The 25,000-nt window shown below is 40.9% G+C and overlaps 2 protein-coding genes across 2 annotated transcripts in view; both read right to left on the bottom strand.

Moving 5' to 3' along the window:
• Positions 1 to 90: 90 nt before the first annotated feature.
• bnip1b (BCL2 interacting protein 1b) lies at positions 91 to 4,551 on the bottom strand. Its single transcript, XM_034140398.1, has 6 exons — positions 4,449 to 4,551; positions 3,945 to 4,037; positions 3,653 to 3,744; positions 2,933 to 3,040; positions 1,128 to 1,246; positions 91 to 949 (listed from the first exon to the last, which is right to left on the bottom strand). The coding sequence occupies exons 1-6, from the start codon at positions 4,530 to 4,532 to the stop codon at positions 753 to 755; spliced, it is 693 nt and encodes a 230-aa protein (XP_033996289.1). The 5' UTR covers positions 4,533 to 4,551; the 3' UTR covers positions 91 to 752.
• A 696-nt stretch (positions 4,552 to 5,247) lies between these two features.
• The window catches only part of crebrf (creb3 regulatory factor), a 28,105-nt gene continuing 8,352 nt past the window's right edge, over positions 5,248 to 25,000 (bottom strand). The window contains 10 exon segments of the mRNA XM_034140397.1: positions 5,248 to 14,505; positions 14,640 to 14,759; positions 14,956 to 15,029; positions 15,134 to 15,323; positions 15,699 to 15,896; positions 16,043 to 16,442; positions 16,444 to 17,161; positions 19,409 to 19,587; positions 23,118 to 23,243; positions 23,516 to 23,748. Coding sequence (XP_033996288.1) covers positions 14,387 to 14,505; positions 14,640 to 14,759; positions 14,956 to 15,029; positions 15,134 to 15,323; positions 15,699 to 15,896; positions 16,043 to 16,442; positions 16,444 to 17,161; positions 19,409 to 19,587; positions 23,118 to 23,243; positions 23,516 to 23,524 — 2,133 coding nt within the window. The 5' untranslated portion in view covers positions 23,525 to 23,748 and the 3' untranslated portion in view covers positions 5,248 to 14,386.

Below are 25,000 nucleotides of genomic sequence, written 5' to 3'. Positions count from 1 at the left end.
CACACACACACACACACACACACACACACACACACACACACACACACACACACACACACACACACACACACACACACACACACACACACACACACACACACACACACACACACACACACACACACACACACACACACACACACACACACCTTAAATTGACTGATGGCAACAAAGTGAAGGTTATGGCTTAGTCCCTGGTTAGTTCTGAATTTCGAACTACAAATTAAAAATGATGTTTCTAAAACAGTCACCGGTGATCAGGAGTAAAAGTGGGTAGAATAGTCACATTCTCAAAGCTTTCCTCATTGCTTTCACTCATAATGCAGCCTTTTGAACGTCTTAAGGGTAGAAGGATAGACCGTATGAAATTGTACATCAATATATTATTAATTATCAAATTGAGACTACATGATTACTCAATAGCCATAGAATCCTTTAGAGTGCAACAAGTATATAAAAAGCCTTCAGTGATGTTTGGAACAGCCCAAGTTTGTTTGAAGCAGGCTGTAAGCTTATCACTGTTGCACAAAACCTCAGAATGCCAGTTAACACTTTTTCCTTCATTCCCATTTTATAAAGAAACATTTTGCATATTGATCAAGATAAAAACAAGGGCCACTCGACTCTGTTTCTTCGTGCAGAAGTTCAGTCTCAATGCTGATCCAACTATGTACTCGAGTTTTTACTTCAAAACGGCTAAGAGCCATTTTGGTAACTGGAAAACATTCTTCCTGAAGTGTGTGTATTAACAGCTAAATGAAGGGAAAGAGACGCTTCTTAAGGATGTAGAGGACGGTGGCGAAGAAGAGGGCGAGAGCCAGGAAGATGAGCAGCTTGTCTGTCAGCTCACGCCGGTTGTACTTCAGGATCAGTTTCCTCCCGAAGTGGATGGTTCCTGTCATGCTTTTAAACTCCTCGTTGGTTTCCAGCACTGTCCTGGAGGAGGTGGCTGTGTGAGGAGGAGGAGGAGGAGGAGGAAGAGGTATTAAATACTGAAGAAGATTGTTGGCTACACTAAGTTTTTCACATTTAAAATCATTGTTGTAAACTGGATATACTGTATGTAAACAAAATATAAATGACCAAATTTAACAAAGACATGTTCAAAGTATAGTTGTTTTTTTTACCCAGAGTGCCGATGGTGTCCTCGCTCTGCTTCACCTGTTCAGACATCATCCTGCTGATCGACATCAAACTCTCTGTGATGTTGCTGCTGGTTTCCACAAGGCATTCTTTTGTCACCTTCCTGAAACAAAAACACAGAGCAGACCACTGCTGGTGACTGGTTGCTGTCACTAATATGTTGTGTATAAAGTGTATTGTGTGTAGCTAGTTAAAGTCACAGAAATGTGTGTTTCTCAAAACATGTGTCTCTTGAAAGAGCATCCTGTTTCTACCAGCAGAGATTATTTAAGTATCATTATATAAACATTTGAGTGGTAAACATAATGACCCATCACAAATGACTGGAAACAAATCACTGTCAAAAGCCCCATTTGAACAGGATTATTATATCAGGGAAAATAGATGGATAATCAAATCTGTCCCCTCCTCCTTAATGACAGCTGCTGCAACCGGACTGCATTTTAATCATTGGCAAATAACAGGAGATTATTATGTTACAAACAACAACATGCTTCTGGACAACCTTTATTACTGGGCTATGTATTATTTTGAATGTTCAAATTATGAATAGTAATAGTTGAGCTGATAATTCAATGAATGTAATACAGTTGCAACCTACTTAAATGTCTGTACATTTCAATTTCATCAAGTAGTGTCACTTTTACAGGAAGAAAAAAAAAACGTTTCTAGACCAGTGTGTCGTCACAGTCTGTTTCAAATCGTAGAGACACACTTTTAAATTTGCAAAAAGTCTCTCCAGACTGGATTCATATTACGAGAAGACCAGAGTTTGCCAGAAAAGTAGTAAGTTAACAGAGGTCTAACTACAATTGGGATGGGGGATGGTGATTTAGCTTGACCTGATTAATACACGTATTAATCAATCAATCAATCAATAGGATACGGCTGTAGTAGGCCTAGGGCCTTTTAGTCGCTCATAAATAAGTAGACCACTGTTCTTTACATACTATGGATGCTGGCAACAGTCACATAGTCCAAAGGGAAGGTGATGTTTGACCAGTAATAGTAGAGGCGGGACTTGAGACAGTTAACAGTCTTGGATGTGACAACGCTTTCTGGCAGATCATTCCACAAGTCAACCACACGCAGGCTGAAAAGGTTGTGGCAGATAGTCAGTCTTGAGTACTGTTTCTTCAACTTGAGGCAGTGTCCACGAGTCCTGGTGTTATAATCCCGTTGTAGTGGGCATGATGTTTTGTAGATGTTGTGGAGATATTTGAAAACTACGATCATATCTCCCCTCGCCCTTCTATAATACATGCTCGGGATCTTAAGACTTCGCAGTCGTTCTTGATATGGTAGGTCCTTTAGTTCTGGAACCAGCTTCGTTGCCCTTCTCTGTATTTTGTCAATGAGCTCAGCATCCTTTTTGTACATGGGGGACCAGGCAACATTCCCATACTCGAGGAGTGGCCGTGCAAGAGAGATGTATAAACTACGTACTACATCAGAGTCCAAATAAGTGTATGATCTGCGGATTATTGCTAGGATACCATTAGCTTTGTTAGCTGCCCGATGGATATGGTCACTAAATGTCAGGGTATTATCAACATTCACACCAAGGTCCTTTTCATTCTGAGTCTCAGATAGGTTTATATTGTTTGATTTATCACACATATGATACTCATATTTTGGGTTCAGAAGACCTAAGTGCATTACTTTGCTGCATTGAATTTGAGCTGCCAACACTCGGACCATCTTTGCATTTCTCTGAGATCTGACTGGAGTTTTTCTGCATCCTCCTTACCATATGTATGATGGTATAGGGCTGACTCATTGTACAAACCTCTGTCTGGTGCTCTGGTAGTCTCCTCCTTGCAGCAGCTCGTCCTTCTCACTGTGGTCGATGCAGAGTTTACAGGCCAGGTTTGCTTTCCTCCATGCTGTCTGGTTACTGAAATCCAAAGAAATATCTCAGTTTACATCTCATCTGGCCTGTTGTTTCTGAATCTGTTGCTTAATCCCAATATTAGTTTCTTCATCTGGGAGTCCCTTTGGCTTCAGATATCTACTGCACATTCTGCTCAAGGGTCAACAACTACAAGGTGAATTATGTCCTAAAAGCATAATTAATATTATAAATTAGAGGCTACCTTTCTACAAAATTAAAACTAGTACATCCCTTTTAATTACTAACTTCAGGACACAGAGACACAACCTAACCTGTTGCACTTTGTAAAGTTGAGCTGAAACTATTAGTTTGGTAATCGAATATCAGCCCACAGAAAAATAATCGCCAATTCATTTTGATAATTGCATCAAAGTAACTTTTTGTTCAAGAAATGGCAACAAAAAATATGTTTTGTGATATTGTGGTTATGAACCTGAATATCTTTTGGTTTTGGATTTAGAATTCAAACACATAATCCTTCACAATCTTTTGATATTTACAACAAAATCCACTCGTCTAGAATAATCTGCAAATTAATCTTTAAGACAATAAATGCATTCTAATGATTGATACTGAATGCTGGCTTTTGATTTTGATTGATTGATTTGTTCACACCTCAGCATTTGTCTCCGCTGGCTCTCTGTCTCTGACAGGATGGCCAGTCTGTCCGTCTCTCTGTCCTGCTCTCTGGCCATCTGCTCCAGATCCTGACAACAACACAGCACAGTCATACGATAGATTGAAAAATAACAAGTGAGTGAGTAGGGGGAGGGATATATATGTGTGGTACATGCTATACTAAGAGTTGGTTATGATTATTTATGACATACTACATGATGAATAGTTTTGAATGCATTGTAACATACTGTACTATGATCTTTTTCTGACACCTGATGTGAGGCCTGACCTGTATTCTGAGTCTCAGTTTGTTGAACTTCTCTTTGACCTGAGAGTTGAACTCCATGAGAGTTGACTGAGGTCCAGGGCAATCCCTGATGTCCTGCAGGACACACAACACACAACACACAACACAACACACAACACACAACAACACACACACACACACACACACACACACACATGTGTATTCATGATTATACTAAGTGTATAAAGATATTTCTTAGCTCAACTACACAGTAACAGAACACGAACGACTGATAACTTTATTCAGGTAAATAAACCTCGACTTGAATCAGTTGAAGGAAACATATTTAATAAAACTCTCTCTCACTCTTTCTTTCTGTCTATTTTAACCTTCGTCATCGTGTTATCCGTGAGCTTTATATATACAGTCTATGGTTAGCTAACGTGAGCTTCACTGTGTTGTTGTGACGCCTCCATAAAAATCTCTCCAGAACAAAATTGAAAACCAACCTGAGCATAACAATGTTTCATAAAAGTACCATTTTACCTGAACAAGTGCCTTAATTTCCAGGTCATATTTGATAATTTCTTGTCCACAAATTCGGACGTGGACATCTGCAGAAGACGCCATATTTGTTGTTGTACGGCAAGCAGTAGGCTCAAAAGACAAAACGTTCTGCTGAATGCGAAGCGATAAATCTGACGGTCACACACAAACCATTAAAAAACGTATTTTTCTGTCACATAAATGCTATGGTGATGTGGGTGTCTTACGATAAGGTTACTAAAATATATATTATATTAATATATAACAAAATAATTAATCAAATGTTTTGCTCAATAAATATGTATAGGCTACATAATATAATGGACTAAATTCTAAACAATGATTTTATTTTATTTTTAAATGGTGTGAAATTAAAATGTATGAAAACATTTTTGTATGAATCAGTGATTATATTCAGTTGTTTACAACCCCATGTAAACATAGCTCCATAGCTTCTCGTGTTAACTGGACTTAAACGCCCACTGTACATTTTTATTCAATTTCATATTTAATAATCCATTCCTTGCCCAATTAATGTATATATAATATCCTGCTTTATATTTTTTTACTGTACATTTGTATTTCCACATGTATATTCGTTTACTTTTTAATTCTATTTTTTTTTTTCAGAAATATTTTGGATTGCTTATGTCTAGTGTTTTAATTTCTCTTGTGTTCATTGCCTTGTCTTTTCATGCTGCTGCAACGCAAACAAATCCCAATTTGTGATCAATACAGTACTAATCTATCTATCTATATATCTATATAAACATCAACAAATTAAGAAGAAGAGTCAGGATGGGTTGCTAATGGTTTTATTATTTTGATATTAAAATCAATGAACATAATCAGACTATTGTGGTTACAAGCAGAGCTGTGGTATCAACTCCTGGCTGATACAACAGAGAAAGAATGTTTGAAAAAAATAAGAAAGAGGCACAATAACACAACAGAGATTCAGGGCAGGTGCCGCAGGATGTCAAGCAGCCAGAGACAATTATTGTCCGAAGCTCTGAAACAGAATGAGTTGTTACAGACAGTACAAACCAAATAAAACAAAAACATCTTTTACATTTCCAAGACTGTGCATAAAGCCCACCCACTGTGCCTCCAAGAAAGAAAGACAATGTAAAACAAAGACTTAGATATAACAAAAGTTAAACCCAGCACAACACTTATTACACAACATAAATATATCAACTGTCAAGATATTGTATTTGAACAGGCATATATGTGAACTACAAATATAGACGTCATTGCTAAAGAGAGGATCAAGTTAGTTTCAGCAGGATACACTTTCTGTAAGTTGCTTCTTTATGAAATTATAATCACCAAGAGATCTATTATAGAGCACTTAGCAATGAAGAACAGCCCTCCTACTGAGACTGGGGAGAGGAACACACACACAGGACTAACTACAGAAAGATCCCATGCTGTTGATCTAGTCATATAAGTTACCATACAAGACCAGAAGCATCATAACAATAGCATGTAGCTGTAGAGCTCATGATGACCAATACCTCCCACATCCTCTACATGTTTAGGCTTGTATGGATTTCCCATAAAATCATCTTTCTGTCTGTCTTTATTATCAAAATAGAAAAGAAAGGAAACAGAATATATACTTTAACATTTTCTGCTCATTAAATGTGTCTCGCTCCATGCATTTTGGCAAATCTGGAAGGAGATGTAAATCACTTTAGTGTTGGATAATGACGCGTGTAGATATGGAAAGGGGTTTTGTTTTTTTATTTTCATTTAGGGTGGGTTGTTGTTTTCGCTTTCGAAAAGATCAGTCTGCAGAAGAGGAAATGACTCCCGCCCCCCCCCCCCCAGCATTCATTGCAGGGGAGGTGGAGGGGTCTCTGCCCACCAGCCTTTAGCGGCCCCCCCATCTTATTTCAGAAGCTCCCTGACAAGACAACTGCGAACCAAAGCCCTTCTGAAAAAAATTAAGCACCCAGAAGGGGACAAAACATCTCTGGCGCAGTGGTAAAGTTTTCCCAGAAAACTGATCGAATATTCAAATTTCCCCCTCACAGTTAGAGAGGGGCGACTCCTGACCTGTGGAGCACCTCGGTTCAGAGTCGTGACCAAAGAAGAGCTGAGTCCTTGAGTCTGTTTCCAGGCGCTGACTGACTGCCTCAAACCTTCGATGACAGAACGCTTCATGGGCTTCACAGACCACTGCTCAAAGTCACAATGAAACTGCACCTTGTTACTTTAGCATTAGGACAGAACATAATGTTAAAGTCATATACAATTAAACACAGGACGGCAAATGACTGAAGCCACTATGTGTTATATTTCTATGTAATAATAATGTTTTTACGGGCAAATCTGTCATTTTGTTGTTACTTTCAGCAAATGAATCCCAGACTCTGATTGCAACACAATCATCGTTCTGTTTGTGTGCAACACAGAGACAACAGGACTTTTGTTAAAGTTGATTTGCAAATATAGTCCTTTTTTAGGTATTTATCCATCTATCCTAATATATCTGTTGCTTTATTTAAATATTTGTAAATTCATTTTCAAACTGATTATCTGATATTTCTTCATAATATTTCCTTCTGTTTTGCATACTGATCTATTTATTGAGTCTTTACTGTCTAATTAAGCACTAAATATAGATCGTCCTTAATGTTTGCATATCTTACAAAAGTTGCACATTTTACAAAATCGTATCTATGGTACATGAGATAATATAACTGATATAATGTGTAAATGTAATAAGATACATTTTTTAAATATATGAACAATCTAAAAAATATGTTGGTTTATAGGTATACAGGGAATAATAGAAAAGTCAGTTTCATTGTGACTTTGATTGACACCTGTGAACCTCATGTGACTCCTGGTAAAGCCTGCTTCAGTGGAAAAGCTAATAAGTCTTACAAATGTCTCCTTACATGTTAATTTATAGGACGAAACAAATAAATATCAAATAAATTGTAAGAACACTGGAATAAGGGAAAAAAGGCAATAAGATATAATTTAGGAAAAATCAAATTTCAATCGTGCAACATTTGACAAAGTCAGCGCATAAATATCAAACCAAAATATTAATATAAAAAGAAATAGGTATAAACATTTAAGCAGGACAGCGGCCATATAAAGATACAACATTCATGATCCTTCTGGATCCGGACAACAGGAGTCTCCCTGTGTTCAAAACAAAAGTGTAAGGAAGTAGCACAACAGGAAAAGCTCCACCAGACACGTCTGTCCGTATGATCCTGCTAAGGAAGACTAGTCTACATTCATCCGCAAAGCAGCAGCAGCAAAGTTATACCTCGCTATGTCAGCATACAGCAGTCAGAAACACAAGACTGACAAGAGTCATCGACAGTAGGAATAATATGGCTAAAACAGCTTTTTACATCAGCCATGTTAGCACCCAGCCACTGACAGATTAGCACCACAGTTTACCTCCATGCTCAGTTTGTCGCTTCATTTGCACCCTGCCACTAAGTGCCAACACTGGCTTCAAGGAGGGTCTGGCACTTCATTATAGCAAAGTTAAGAAACGGAAAGGTCTGTTTTATGCTTTTTTTTTGTTTCGTTTTTCTCAAAAAAGATCTCAAGAGGCAGCAACACGGTGCTCAATGTCAAAACCACAGAAGAAGAATGCATTGTAATCGACTAATTAAAGCAGGCCCAAGTCTCCCTCTGCCTTTGACACAGTGGAAACGTACTGTTCTCTAAACGGACACACCAGCGGTGATAGCAGCAGCAGCCAATACACAAAACACAAGAATGTGGCGTAGTGGGCAGAGAAAGTTACAATTGGAACCAGGTTTCCCAAAACATGAATTTAGTTCACATGTATGCTCTTCTTCAGTAATACTAAAGGGAAATCATATTCAGACATGACAAAAAGCTCATTCACTGTTAAAGGCTGATTTCTCATACTAAATATTTTGGGTTGAAATTAGTTTTTAATTTCATTTCTGTACTTCAAGTTTAGGTTATGGGAAACCCAGCCCCTTGTTTCTGTGGGGAAACCCCCTCCAGACTGACAGAAGGTGCAGATGTGTGTTCTCGAAGATTTGATTAAGGCACCTGGTTCAGCAGGCATCATATTCAAAAACCAAGTGCAAGGGGAGTAACACTTTTGGTCTTTTGACTGTCGAAAAAAAAGTGTGAAAAAAAAACAGGGTATGTGTTAATAGTCTACTGTTATCGAATCATTGATACACTTAACGAAAAACATAACGCTCTTTGTGCTCATTAAATAGCAGCAACTATGACAAAATGTGACTTCGAGTGCAGTGAAGGATCTTCTAGAAGTGCGTTGCAGGGAGTCGGCATGCAGAAACATTATTCCCGCTCGGTTTTTTTTGTCACATTTTTGTATGTTTCCAATTTACACAGAGAAAAACATGGAGGGCATTATGCATACAACCTCTCAAGACGAGGTGTTTTTACAAGCAGCCCACATGGGTCAAAACAAGACAAGAAACATCTGAAAACAGAATCCAAACTCTGAGATCTGACACCACAGCCAGCAAGAGGTGAGGTCCATTTGTAAAATATTGTTCACAAACCCAATTTAGTGAGACAAGGATATTTGGTAACGCTCATCTTTTAGATCCGTAATTTTCTAAAAAAGTGCTTAGTTGAGTTGAAGTTGAGGGGCCAAAGAACCAAGCTGAAAGATGCTAAAAATACTCAGTAGAGGGGAACATCTATTCATTAAACACCAAGTCATTATATACCTTTTTATTACATACGGATACATAAGTACAGCTTAAAACAAGAAAATAGTGCCAAATTTACTATCAACTTGAATAAGTACCTGTATTTTAATAACAGGAGGAAATCCTACGTACTATTTAAATCAACAAAATAACGGCCTATAATACACCCAAATAAATGCATTTATTTTGCAGTCCTGGGGGAAATCTTGTACCTCTCAGATGATATAAAGATCCTCTGTGACTTTAGGCTGTGGTATCAAATCAATGAGAATGATTTTTACAAAAGAAACAATGGTTTGCCTAACAATAGCAATCATACAGCTCAATAAAATAGAAATCACCAATTTGTTGTCGTTCAGAGTGAAAATGTTCCTCTGTTTAGTCCAATAGGATAGAATCAATGAAAAATATTGGGGGGGGTGGGAGTCTGTTATGTTTTTGAGTGAATATAAATACAGATGCTATTTAAATTCTTGGAGGATTACCTGGATAATGAAAAGTAATCAGCACCATGTGAAATCAAATCCTTTGTGAGAGGAAAATGTCGTAGGTCGTGTATGTTTTAATTCCAATGTGGATAAATCGGATAAACTGTGAATATTGTGACTGTTGGCCTTTTTTTCAGTTTGTGTAGAGGATTGCACTATATTGATTGACATTGATAATTCATAACACATACACACACATATTTTTGTACAGAGTAAAGAATGGCGACAATAATTGGAATACATAAATATATTTTCTTTTGATTTTATGTCATCACATACGTCAGATAGAAGAACAATATTACCCTGATTTGCTGAAGAGCTTTACGGTAAGCTTTTATTGGACAAAAGTAGCACAAAGATACACCATCAGCATAATAGTTGACTGTATAGGTTTTATGTCACCAGAAATAAAAAAAGAATAAGGAATAGTTACTGGTGTGGATTTTCACTAGTTTTCTTGACTTTTTAAAATGCCACAGAGTCTCCTTGTTCGAATGTAAAGTTGCACAGCTTGCACCTATCATGTTAAATGTAAAAACCTGTGAGAACTCTTTCTTAGATCAGCCTCATGAGCGACTACAAAACTAGCCAACCAGCGGCAATGTATCCACTGTTGACCGCTGGCCAGACCTGGTCAAAATTGTTGCTGAAAGAAATTGCTTCAAATATTGTACCAAAAGATTCGACTGAGCACAATTAGTTCAAATTTTAATTCAACATTTGTAGCAATTTCTCCGAGATATTGCACCACGTCTGATACTTCAGTCAAGGTTTGTTTTGAGCCATTTATGCTGAACAGTTTTGTTATTGTTGTTGTTGTTGTTGTTGTTGTTGACTGTATATTGGCGGAACAATGTCATAAGCCTCGGGCTCACCCTTTGGCAACTGACTAGTTCGCCAATTTATATTATTTGTTTGTGTGTAAAAGTTCAAAAAGGCAATAAGTGTCCGGATTGAGTCTCCATTTGTAACTGGCTTGCCATACAGTACAGTGATATAGTAACTTCCCCTAAGGCGGCCCGGAACAACACCTTTCAAACGGCTCTTCCTGGCCGCCCCAGGCTAAACCCTCCTCCTCATTAAGTCACAAGTAGCAATCAGTTTACAAATGATAACAATATAGCTCTCTGGAGAAATGTGTCTACACTGTACATCACCCTGAAGAGGAAGCCAAAGCAGAATCAGTTTTTCCATAGGAAACCTCTACTGAAGGCAAATGAATCCTGACGCCAAGGGGGTCAGCGTCAGGATCAAAGTAGGGGCCCTGGAATCAAAACCCTCTTTTTTTTTTAAGACCACAAACCCGCTATCCACGCGGTTCCTGACCAGGAAATAGATCTAGCTTTCCAAAACCAAGCAATGATACAGGTTTATTCAACACTCGTAACATTACGTGGCTCCAGAAACATGTAGACCTAACCCTCGTCAGGCCGCACACCTATTCCCTGCCAGTTTATAGACCTAGCCAAGTCAGGAAATAGACCTATCCTAGCAAGTAGTTATCAAGTACACTTGCAGCATTCACACCAGGCCTTTTAGCAGCAAATGGAAGAAAAAAATGCTTTTTCTTTAGTTTGTTTGATTTTTTCTTTCTTTTTTGGACAAAGTGCTTTTTGTTTTCAAACATATAAGATAGAGTAATCTATACATATATCTAACATTTAGAAGAAACATATCAACTTATAGTCTATGTACAAAAATGAATCACTACTAAGAAAATAGCTATGGACGGTAAGTCATTAGGCTACAACTAAAACTAAGAAGTCAAATATGAGTAGATACTCATCATTCTAGTTTCATTAAAAAAAGCACCATTTCTCCCTTTTTAGACGGAACAGAAATCAGTAAAAATATATATATATATATGTAGCACTAGCTGTTATTCGATCACATGATACAGAAAGACAAAAGCTCTGCATATCCATCTTTTTTTGAAGTACTTTCACTTCCAACTAACCTGAATGTATCCTTGTGGATGTTTTGTTTGTATTTGCCCGCTAACAAAATGACTAACTGATTTTTAATATTCCTGAGAATGGCGGCATTTCCTCTGAGGAAGCTGCAGTGAGGCAAGCATTCAGGCATCATGCATTTCTAGAGGTTGGACATGCTGAACACTTTGAGGCCAGGATATTGTAACTCTCGGTTTTGCCTTAAAAAAAAGTTATTCTTCGCTGCTGTGAACGGTCAGGAAGGACTAAGGAAGATATAATTCAGTATTGCAACCTCAAAGGCCTCCAATCCCAGGAAATGTAAAATTCAACCAGTTTCATGGTGAAAGAGTGAAAACTTGCGAACATCTGAAGGACATTGCACAGTACTGAACCAAGATTAATCAGACTCAAATGGCTTTGGCTTTCTTACAGAAACTTTCCTCACACTTCCCTGCTGTTGTCCTCAAAGCTCCTTCTGGACCATGTCTTCGCTGCACTGTGATTAGAATAATCCTCTGTATTTCCCTCAGCCAGCAAAGGAGACCCATTGGTTAAATGTTGTTTTAAATATCAAACTTTGAGATCGACTGGGTGCTCTTAAAAACCTCTTTATCTCCACATCTCCTTTCCACTGAACAAATACTTCCAAACAGGGAAGCTAACAGGCAGCTAAAGTACAAAAATATAACAAAAACTTTTTTTGGTTTTTGTGTTTTTTTTTCCTCCAACTTTCTCAATGCAAGGATAGGCTTTTTTAGAAATGTGTCATGCTTAAAAATTAATAAATTGTCATGAAAAGTGGCATTCCACCATTGATAGATATAGCATTAAGGTTTCTATTTACAGTACTTTATAGCAAAATTAATATTTTGTTGAAGAAATAAACCTCGACTACATACAGAAATCAAACAAGTGACAACAGGAACAAAACATTTTGGTTATTCTTGGTGACAATTTGTCAAACAAAAATGTAACATAGCTTATCTACTAGCGCTCTTGGTTTATGTCCTAAAATAGCACCTATAAAACAATTAGCACGTGGAGGGAGGAATCAGTTCAGGAATGACGTGCTTGCAAAGCAACACATCTACTGGAGAAGCCCATAGATGGGTTACATTTTCAGATTTAAAGAAATGATTAAATGCTCCTTTTCTGTACAGAATTGGACCCAAGCTAATTTCACAGTTCTATGAAGTTCCCTGACCCTCCCACATTTCTTACATTCAATACGGCGTCAGGTAAGCTGTGCAAAACCTTACTTTAACTGGCTGGTCGCCATTTCGTTGCATGTGTCTTTGGTACAAAAAACAATCAAAATATAGTGTGCAAATATTTTTTTTGTGACTCTAAACAAATAATATGTTAACCCCTCCCCCCGCCCACATCCCTAAAGACAGAGTACCAAAAAACAAAAGTAACCATTGCAGAGCTCTCTTATATACACACACAGACTCTGTGGCATGACGCAACGAGAGCTTCCTATTGTTTTATGTACATTCAGGAAATCTTTAGACAACTGAAAAACTCTGCAGTTGTCCCCCTCCTCGCATTCATTAACAATCTCCCTCAGTGTTAAGTAGTCCCCTCGTTGGCTGGACCTCAGGGAGTTCTGACCAATCATCTCTTCTCGTTCAGTCCCGCTCACACACACTCACTCAGACTACAGAAACACACACATACACAAGGCACAATGAATAGAACTCTGATCAAACACTAGTATGAACACACCAAACTGTTAGCCTGGTCATCTCTACGGTACAAAAAGGGGAGCCTGTGCCTTTTTTCAGTGGGAGACGCTTTTATGTACAGTTTCCTAGAGGAGATGGATTATTTCACCCTCACCATCATCATCATCCTCACAGTCTGCTCCCATTCTGGCAAAATGCCCGTTTTACCCAGTCCAGTTATAACCAGCACAAGGCCAAAAAGCACCAAACTACATCAACTTCCTCTGAATATGGTCAACTACCTCCTGTTGTTTAAGTTATCGTAGTCAAAATAAGCCATGAAGCCTCTCATTTTAAATTCTTTAGGCTTCAGCTGGTTTTTTTCGAGCTTTATTTTGCTTAAAGTTAACTCCTACATTTTAACAACAGCAGGCCTGATTGGCAAACAGGGGATGGCATGAACGTATTTAGGCCTTCAATACAAAATATTTCCTGCCACCCCGAAAACGCCTCGGAGCACACAAACTATTCTCTCTGCAGCTTTGTTGGCAACCAAAGCCGTTTTTATCGAAGTGCCATAATGAATGGGTCAATTTGATCTTAATTTCATTCTGGAGTTCATATTTGTTGCCATGTAAGGTGACCCTCTTGGAGGAAATGATAACTGGAACTTTTTCAAACCTTTGATGGTGTCTGACTTGAAACTATTCTTCCTCTTGTTATACAACCTCAAACGAAGTATTCCAGTGGTTACACTCGTGTGACTGTCTCAGCCCTGAAAGCAGACCTCCAATAAAACGGACCCTACACAACAATATGCACATCGCATCTAATAATCCCCAGTGGATTCCGCACGTGCCATTAGATATACACCTGACCATCACTTGCTTTTAGAGGCGCTTATCCCAACAGACACTCACAATGGGTTGGGGGACAGTGACGCACTGACTCGCAGTGTGCAGAGACATTAAGCTAGGGTGTATGCCAAACACACATACATACACACAGGGAGTGGTATGTGTGTTTGTGTGACTAACAATGTGTATGTACTTTGGGCTGGAGGGGCATGCAGAGGGGGGGCATAGTTACAATGGGACAGCACGGTGGTAATATTTAGCACACGTCTCTCAGTGGACTGCAGTGTGTTTAGATTTTGGAGGTTGGGACTCGCAGGCCGACCAGCCCTCCGGTGGGGTCGCCGCGTCCGGTGGTCTCCAAGATCTTGTTGACGAAGTCTGAAGTCTGCCCAGCAACAGGTGATGCCACTGCACACACAGAGACACAGGAAGACACATTCAGAGATGTTAGAGATGTTTTTTTTTTTTTATCCAGACAGGGCACAATATTATTGTAAAAAGCATTCATTTAAATTAAGTTAAATCATTCATTTTAATCTCACCGAGTGTCTCTTTGATGAGATGCTCCAGAGTGTCGGCCATGTTGGTCGGACGCGGAGTAGAGTCCTCCACTCGGGCAACTATCTCCTCCTTGATGGCATTGATCACAAACAGGAGCCGGTCTACAGGAGGACATGTGGTCGAGCACTTTAGCATTTAGAAGTTGTTGATATTTAGTCATTTTTAACGATCAGAAGGTCGATTTGGAATGTCAAAAATCGTAAAAATAAGTGCAGGTAGATATACAGAATAAGAAAGCATGAAAAAATGGATGCAGATGTTGATGAAATTGGTGTAAAAACTGTGTAAGCCGTATACCGTATTCTGTGCCGAGTCCCCAGAGCTTCACTTTGTTAGCCTCATACTGAGCCTTCTTCTTCAGACGACAAGCTCTGCAACACACAACAGATGTGTCGCGTCAGCATCTTGACCACCTTTTAATAATTCATGAACTGCGGGTCAGCACGATGTGTCTGTACATGAATGCATGACTTACCTGGATGCCAGCTTGTTCTTCTCCTTGCGTGACCGAGGTCGTGCGGTCAGCGGCAGCTCGCTCACGGGGGTCAGGTCGCTGATCACCTTGTTCAGTTTGCGGAGCTCGGTGCCGATCTGCAGCAGCTTCCGTGGATTGGGAGTCAGGTCTTCCACGTCCGTGCGGCGAGACTTCTTCAGCATGTACTTTCCTTTATGATATACAATGAAAAGAAGGATTATCAGATGATTTACATCATATGTCGTTTAAGTTAGAAATTAGACATGCTCCTTTTATCTGTTCAATATTTCAAGTAAGATCACTTTGACTGCTATATCACTGCAGCATGCTGTGGAAAATATAAACTCCCCTACAGTCTCTACAAGAGGCAAATATGATATATGTTTAGTCCGTGATCAAAGCAGTGATATATATTGTTTTATCTAATAAGCTCTTTTTTTGGTGCAGGGCTTCTCTCCCACCGTGGTTAATATACAGTATATATGTACCGTACGTGTGTGTGTGTGTGTGTGTGTGTGTGTGTGTGTGTGTGTGTGTGTGTGTGTGTGTGTGTGTGTGTGTTTACCATGGAGAGGCCCGTTCTTCTGGTACAGGTTGCTAGGCAGCGTGTGTCTGTCCCACTCAGACGGCTTGAGCATGCGTTCGTGTTTGGAGGGGGTGAGCTGCTCGCTGTACTCCCAGAAGTAGCGACGCTTGCCTCTCTTCCGGGTGGTGACTCCCGTCGTCAGACCTTTAATGTCGTCCATTAGCTCCATTTCACAACCTGGAGAAAACAAGACATCAGAGCCGGGGGGGGGGGGGGACAGACAGAGAAAGAAAAGTCATGAGGAAGAAACACAGAAAGGTAACAATGACAGTTTGTTGACAATGACAGTTTGTTGGTAACACCGAAAGCATGAAGGTTGCTACCTGGCTCGGAGAAGGCGTCACTCATGTCTTCGTCCTTGTCAGCTTCGTAGTCTTCATCCTCCTCTTCATCGTCGTCCTCCTCCTCCATCTCAGACAGCTCGTGCTCGCTGCCGAAACCCTCATCGTGGTCTTCGTCATCCATCTCAAGCCCATCGCCTTCCTCCTCCTCCGCCTCTTCCTCGTCTTCCTCCTCCTCTTCTTCGTCCTCTTCCAGCACGGACTGGCTTCTGCTGGCCAGTCTGCAGCGGGTGAGGAACAGAGAGTAGTTGTGCTCTTCCTCCTTGCTCTTCTCAGTGGCCTCTTTATCCAGAGCACCCCCACTAGCTCCTGCCTCCACCTCTCCGCTGACCTGCTCAGAGGTGCTGCCCTCCATGGCCGGACTGGCCTCGACCAGGGGGGGGGACGCTGGCAGACCAATCTACAGGAACCTCCTTCTTCCCTCCCCCCTCTGCGGCCCTCTCATAGATCATCTGGCAGCCAAAGCCGCTGTCTGCAGCAGCAGGAACTACCACCAAGATGGCGCTCGCTGAGGGGCCGGCCATCCCGTCATGGGACTGGGGGAGCGGTGGAGGTGGGTTTGACCTCTCAAAGGCCGTCTGGGAGGGCATGTCGGGCTGAGTTTTAAGCCCGGCACTTACACGGACTTTAGCCTTCCGCACAAAGTCCATCGGGGCTGCCATCTTGGTTCCTCTGCCGTAAGGCTTGGTATGCGCATGGCCGTAGTCCTGGGTGAGGCTGAGGAGGGTCTGGGTCTTGGCCATGGTCTCGGTGCTGGAGGGGACGGGTCTGGTGGCTTTTTGGGAGGTTTCAGGAAAGTCTGGGAGAAAGCTGCGGGAAAGACGGGAAGAGGAGCTGGGGGAGGGCCGTGCTGAGCCGGGGCCAAATCCCTGGCCAGGGATCAGGGGTCTCCTACTGTGACCGGGAAGTGGAGGGCCACTCATATCAGCAGGGGGGTAGAGCGCCTCACACACAGGTTGCGAATCCTCGCTGTTGAGCTGAGCCAGGGTCGGGGTTTGACCAATCACATCCTCATCCTGGTAGGGACTAGAAAAGTCATCCAATCCGAGGAAATCCACCTCTTTGTTGCCCCAGATCTCACAGCTGGCCAGCCGTGTGTATCTGCCGAGCACAGAGCAACACAGTTCAGACAACAGGAAAGCTATCATTGTCTTGTCATTGTAAATTACCTTTAAAAAAATGAAACTATAAACCTTTTTTGGTCATCTTGGACTCTGGAAAACAATGTTTTTTTCAGTGATCGATGAATGGACAAAGTATTTGAGAGATCTATAAGCAATGGAAATGATTGTTTGTTGCAGCCCTAGATCTCAACATACCTTCTGCACTAATTCAAAATTGCAATGGCATGGATTTAGCATGAGAGCAAAGTATATTGCAGGTCTGATTGATGCACATGTGCCTCAATGAAAACCAGAGCAAATTTGCATCTGTTTAGGATTTTGACCTTTTAGAATAAGTGTTTAAAACCTGAAGGCAGTCAAAACATTAAAGTGATCAAAAGAGAGCTCAGAGGAAGCACAACATCTTTCAGTGACAGTTTTGACACTCATAGACACTGCCTACATTTTTTTCACCAGATTGTTGGGTAAAACAACAGTAAGGAGCGAAGGTACATTATACTTCACAGAATAAGACTTACCCATTAACACAGTATGCATTTGAGCGACATAGCAGCAGCGTGGAGCTAATCTTGACAGTTGTAAAGAAATGACTCACTCAATCACCAAAAGGAAACGGCACTTTCCTCAACTTTCAACCCTCTTACCCTGCAGCAGCCAGTTGCGCTATTCCACCTCAATATTATCCACCTCTAGACTCCAAAAGTGGTCGTCTAACCTCAGCTGACACTGTGCATCAGAGGAGAGAGTGCACAAACTATTTTGAAAGCGGAGCATCAGGATATCTGCAGGACAGACGGAGCATCACCTGAGATCTCAGGAGACTGCGGCAGCCAGCTGCTTGGTTTGTTTACTGACATCTTAAACCACTCCCTGCCATCCAGCAACACTCTAGCTGCCTCAAACCACCCTGATCTGCCTCAATGATGACTGGTCTGGAATGGTGAACTGCAATACTTTAAAAACGTTTAGGCACCTGTCCTTTCGCACAGATCGACTCTGCAACCTCAACCATACAACCTTTTAAATTTAACTCATCGACAATAGGTTGATTATTAGCTTTAAAAGAAATCTACAACAATTCTAATAATGAATTAATCACGTTATCAAGCAACTAAAATTACCGTCCCACAGCCTTCAGCAACCAGTCAAGATGCAGTTTACATCCATGTCTGTCCAAAATGTCATCACTGACATCATTTAATCCTATTAAACAATTGTGTAAAATGTTCACAATTAGCATATGAATTCAGTCAGGCCAAAAACATGTGTGTTTTGTGACCTTTGACCATTCTTATCTTTGAGTTTTTAAACAATAATAAAGCGCTATAGATAGTAATGTCAGGCTTTGGATGAACAGACAAAAGTTGTGTGGTTAATACATCGCTGGTTTGGGGAATTTCCAGTAACTTGCCGCCCATTAAAGCTTGAGTGCGGGACCTTTGTATCCCCCCTCTGGCGGTGCGAGAAGCAAATATTCTGGAAGTCATGTTCTAGATTTAAAAAAAAAAAACTAAAACAATTTGGGATCCAATGGAAGGATTTAAGAATAAAAGGGGGGCGGGGGGGGATGCAGAGAGAGGTTCACCAGTGATGGGAAGTCTCCACAGACGCAAAACACCACAACGCTGCTATTGTTCAAAATACAGAGTTTTCTCAACCAGGCTCAAGCAGCGTTAGGTGACCTCATTTGGCGAGGGTTTGCGTGTAATGGCCAACTTGTGGCCCCACGCAAAGTTATGTGATGAGGCCCTCTGTGACGCGAGCGTCGACGGGGGGGGGGGGCTCTAGTGGAGCACGCGCCGGAGCCTCGCAGCGGCAAAAACTGTGGCTCGCTTACAGTAATTGCGACGCATAAGCGCATAGAGGTGCGCCGCATTTGCGCTTCGGGTGAGGCACCATCCGCAAGATTAGGCCCCCTCCGCGAGGTGAGACCCCTGCGTGTAGGGAGGGGCGGCCCTGCAAGTTCCTCACTCCAGCTTTAAAAACAGACAAGTCTTGTGGACCCTTAACCCAACCTCCTGTTTCTGATCAATACCATGCTATTAAAAGGCACAAAATGTAGAATCCAAAATTGTTGGCAATCCACTTTTAAAATGTGTGAGATGTGAAAAACAGTATGACATTTAAGTTTCAGTGAATTCATTTGTATAATTACGTCATATTTACTTGCTGCTGCTTTTCACTCGATATATAAGCCACAGCATATGAATAAATAATCCATTACCTGGTGAGGTCCTCCCAGTAGGAGTCCCACTGTTCGAACGCTGAGCTGCTGTGGACCGTCTCGCTCTCGCTCAGACCCATGAGCTGGTCCACGCAGCCCTCCACATCCTTCCCCCCATCGCCCCCCACTCCGGAGCTGTCGCTGGAGGGGCTCTGTCGGTGGGTGACGTCTCTGTCCTGCTGCAGAGAGGAAAACATGGAGGGAGTCAGCAGCTGGTGGCTCAGAAGACGGTTTATATCTAAATTATATTTAAAAGAGGTGTTTGCAATAACTGACAACAAAGTAACAGAATATAGAACAGAAAATAAGACGGTTTACATTTGAACGGCATCAAAGAAAAAAGATATATATAAAATATTGGGGGAATTTGACAATGTACGAAGGTTATAAAAGACGTGTCCATGTCAAACCATTGATTTTGCTGATAATATTTTAATATTGTGCAAGACCTTTTTTGTCTAGAGGGCATCTAGGGTTGGAAATATGACAAGCAACAGCATAGTATTAGAAATGATAGGATTGATTTTAGGATTATTACATTTGGAATTAATGTTGCACCAATGAGACACTATTTTGAAAGGATTTGTAATTCAGTGTGAGTTAAAAAACCTTTTGTTTAGTTTATTGTAGTAATATACAGTTCTCAGCCGATCTTCCAGGAACTAACTGTACCACACAGTACAGCGAGATTGCCCTTGTCATTTTATATAAAGAAACTCTGGTGAAGTGTTAATAATAATAATAATAATGGGTTCCATTTATAAAGCACTTCATATTCGAATTCAAATCCCGAAGTGCTACAGGCAGTGAGTGTTAGTTTTCTACATGGCGAGAAAGACAATTTGGCAGAGATAATTGCACTTTTGACTTTATATCGCTGTCTTCTTGTCATCATGGAGCTCAGATGTGTCAATATGTCTCATGTGTTTTCAGTCAGAAGGGTTTAACCATTATATTATGTAAATCTTTCTTTCTTTTCCATATCTTAACATATCTAAACTAACAGGAGAAGATCCTTTTAAAAATCTGTCATCACAGTAACGTCTTATGTTCTATGGTGTAAGAAATGGACTGAGTGCAGCGGTGAATCACTTTCGTTTGACTACAGCTGATGGTAAATTAAGGCAGACACCTGCAGCTGACAGGGTGAGGGGGACGAGGGCTGTTTCTCAATGTCGAGGAGGCTTGCTTGGTAACACATGTATGCTGGGCATTTAAACAGTCCTTCGGCGCCACTCGATGATGTAGTATGCTTGAAATAGTGGCTTTGGAGCAGCTTTACTCGACATTGAGAAACACCCAGGGTGAGGGTGACAGGGGAGCCGTCTCCCATCAGCCACCTGTGAGCCCGGCAAATGTCACACGGCTGATAAACAATTAGGCATGGGCCTCTCCGTTTTAAATGCCACAAGCGTTTTTTTACATTTTATTTAAATTCACACTGTTTTCCCCACTAGCATGACTATGACAGCGAGGGAATGTATTTTAATATTATTGTTAATATTGATATTAGTGAAGAAGACCTGTTTTTAATTCTCAAAAAATGTCCAGCACTTCACTAACATATTAAAAGGACATATAAATGAACCCTTCATTTACTTCTACTCTCAAAATGGTTAAAGTGCATGTTTTCTCCGGTGATTACCAGGCACAGCGGACATTTTGTACGTATTTAAATGTTGCAAAATGCTTATTTATAATGAACAAAAAACATCACAGCATGACTTACTCTTCTTTGAATTCTCTCTGGTGTTTTTGTGGAGCTTGTTGTGCAACATGTAACTTGATCGTGTTTTTTTTATACGGGTGGGGTTACTTGTGCCGAGCTGTGAGTAACTGTGACCACTCGAGCAACGCTGACAACGGTGCGAGTGTTTTTCCACTGAACTGCATAGCAAGGTATAAGAAGCTGTTAATGAGGTGTAGGAGGTGTGCTGAATCTTGAAAACCACATTAGGAGTCTGCAGCTCTTCATCCAACTGTGGGAGTTTCTGCTTTTACTACTCCTCCCTGCAGTATTTAAAACGGATCATTACTCACTAAATAAACCAGAAGATGTGCTAATCTTGGTGTGCAGACCTGTTTATATTCAACAATAGCAACTCAAACAAAGCTTCCCTAACTTTGTAGTATACTTACCACATTTTCTACTGGTGTTTCACAGTAAAAGGCAGGAACGTAGACGTTAATCTTAACCTCAGACTACAGAGATTCCAGTTAGAATTACCGATAAGGTGTCTGGTATCTCCTCTATATTTCTTACATTGCTGCATTTTAGTCGCTTCTTTAAGCCCGCGTCACACTGTCCCGAAATTGACACCAGATGGACACACGATAAAGGAAATGTTCAAATTCGGCTCTGATCGTAACAACATCGGGCCATTCGTGAGGGCATCTTAAGCCATCGTATGACCGCCGGTGGAGTTTCTCAGGCTCCGGCAGCAACTTCGTGAGCGGTGGCCAAATCTTTGGCATGCTAAAAAATTGCCGAAAGACCTTGCGAAGGTTCATTTTCGTGTTGAATTCGTGTGTCCATTTTGCCCTTCGTAAAGGCCATCGTGAGGGCATCTTGTCAAATCGTGTCATCTTCGTCTTTACTTCGTGTGATCATCGGTGCCATCGGGCATTTTTCGCCTCACGAAGACAATACAAAGGAAACAAGAAGCTGCCCGATTGTCTTAGGAAGGCAACACGACTACGTGAAGCCCTCGCAATGCCGTCGTGTAGCCATCGTATTATAGTACGATGACATCGAGATGGGACCACGGTGTTGGCGAAGACAGCCGAATTTGAGTAGCTCAAACGTGTCCCATGTGTCATGGTAACGTGGACATATAAAAGGCCAGCCTCAGAGCATCTTCCTCAGTCAGTCCTGAGCAACTCTACAGAGCAGAGGCGTGTGTAACTCCCAAAGCTTCAATCACAATTAATCACAATTCAGTTCCTTCAGAATGGCAACATGATGAGCAACTCTTACAGGCCCAGCACCTCCTCTTACAGGTAAAAATGGTCATTTCTTGCTATTTTGATACCTGTATTAAGCAGGTGAAACAGGAGCATGAGGACACGGTGTGCTATGTTTCCTTGCAGATCGCTTATCTGGTTATTTTAATTGCACAACAAAATCATGTAAACATATTATGTAAATACCATCGGGAGGTCATGTGACGCCTTCGTGACCTAGTTTGAACGCATCGTACTCTCAATACAATGTCGTGTAGCCATCGTGTGGCCTTCGTGTGTCCTGCGGGTATAAACTACTATAGAAATTCACATCTTCGTGTTGCCTTCGTGTGTGGTTCGGGTGCCATCGTGTGGCCTTCTGTAGGCATCGTACTTGCTTCGGCTGTTACTTGACTGTTGACCAAGTTCGGGGCCATCTTCGTGCGAAATTCACAATTCCATATTCGTGTGTCCATCTGGTGTCAATTTCGGAACAGTGTGACGCCAGCCTTAAGAAAAGGGTATTGGATTTTGACGGATGATCTTGAAACCTGGATCCTTCATTCAGATGCAACTCAGAGTCAACTCAGCGTGAGCAGCTGTGAGCGATCTAAAAGGAGTCCGCTCAAAGGACGGTAGACCAAGTCTGATGAACGCAGGGCATTTTAGCTAAAGATAAGCTCTAATATTAGTTTCATAATTGTGTGTATGTGTGTGTGTTTGTGTTTGTGTTTGTGTGTGTGCGTGCGTGCGTTTAACCACTCACCACTTCATACATGAAATCTGGGTCAGAGTTGGAGGCGAGCAGGTCGGTGCTGGTGAGGGCCTGGTCAGCAAAAGAGTAGTTCTGAAATGCGTCAGCAAAGGGAGGCTCCATCCCAATGATGCTGGGCTGCAACGCAACATAAATAAATAAACACTAAAGTAAATAATGAAAGTAATCATCACCAAAACCAATTTCTAATATACTTGGTTCTTCCTTTTTTATTTTCCCATCTGTTGCTCCTTATTTGATTTCAGTATTGTATTTATCTTTTCTTAGATAACTTTTATTTGTTGCACTCTAATAACCGAGTATCATTAATCATTTATGAATTTGTTCACGAGGAAACCTGTTTGCTAGTGACAGTACAGTTTCCCTCTTTGCTGTTTGGTCCCTCTTACCTGAGGCATTGCCAGGCAAAGCCAAGAGCTTTAGCTGGGGGGATCTCTGGGGCCTTCTGTCCAGTCCCAGTGGTCTGAGGTTGTTGGATTAGCACAGTAAATTACTGCTAAAGGACAAGATGTTGTGAATGCAGCCTGCAAGGCTGCGGGAAAGAGGAAAAGGGGGGATGTCAGTATTTGGGCCTGGTCTGGTCTGTTTTCTTGTGATCTGCTGTTCTCTGTATGCTTGAGGTCTGTGGTAAAAACAGAGAGTAGACAGAGCAGAGGTATAAGAATCAACAAATAAATAAGTCAACAGTAACATGCAGGTACATTTCCAACACAGCTGAAGAGTTTATTTGTTTCCCACCAAACTGCAATAGGCCTACAGACTTTAAATGGCTAAACTGGATTTGATGGAGATTATTTATCCCACCCCCAGTATCTATGGCAGGCTATAAAGCAGGCCAGATTATGGCCTTTGTTGCGTCTCAGAAATTGACATGCATAGAAAAGTTTGGTTGATTTTTTAACCAGAAGACATAAACAATATATTATGATCCACTAAAGTTAGGCACAATATGAGACTAAATTCCCTGTTTTCATCACCATCTTGACTTAAAGAGACCTGGAAGGGACAGTTGAGCGAGATTCAACTCTTATTTGTTTATGTGCATTTTCTTGTATACAAAGTCATTTTTAGGGATAATCATTTTTGCCTCTCTGAATTATATGGTGAGAACTACTTCAACCAGTCAAGTAAATGTAAATGGTAGCAACAACTCAGTCAGCCAGTTTCTTTTATTTGTGGTTTGCAAAAATGTACTACACGTATAGAACTTCTTCTATTAAGTTGATTTTTTTGTGGCTGATTTAACAACCCAAGGCATTGCAAATAAGACATTTAAAAAAAAGAGTAGAAACATCTCAAAATAGAAATAAACCGGCATTAGAGAGTAGAAAATATACAGTAGATTGTGAAGATAAAAACATCTATAAACTAACTGACAAATAAAACACTATTGAAGGGCCAATGTTCATGGAAATGCAGCTGGGATAGCAAATAGGTGCTGGTATGGTTGCAAAAATAATAGGTATAATAGGTAGCAGGCTAACAATATAAACCATTTTCAATAAACACTTAATTGCCATTATTTATTAACACTGTCTTTCCATTCACTGCCAGCTATGCAGAACTTCTCCCTCTCTGCTGTCTCACCATGCAGCTGCATAAACAAGGGCATAAACAGGCAATAACACAACAGCGAGGGGTACATCTCACCCTCTCTTAAATGAAAATGAAGGGTTTCACTATCTCACAGTTCAACAAAGCTAATTCATCACCGCCCCGATGGACTGCAGATGTTAACTAGTCACTTTTGCAGAGTGAGCACAAGTGAAACTACGTAGAATTCCCCTTTAGGTTTTTGAAAAGTACGCTCTTCTTCATATTAAAGTCTACTAAGCAATGAAACAGCCAGGTCTGTGTTTGTCACATAAACAGGT

The sequence above is a fragment of the Trematomus bernacchii genome, unplaced genomic scaffold, assembly GCF_902827165.1.
Source record: "Trematomus bernacchii unplaced genomic scaffold, fTreBer1.1, whole genome shotgun sequence".
Taxonomy (NCBI): domain Eukaryota; kingdom Metazoa; phylum Chordata; class Actinopteri; order Perciformes; family Nototheniidae; genus Trematomus; species Trematomus bernacchii.
The sequence above is the reverse complement of the archived record's forward strand: the minus strand, read 5'-3'. Positions and strand labels throughout refer to the sequence as shown.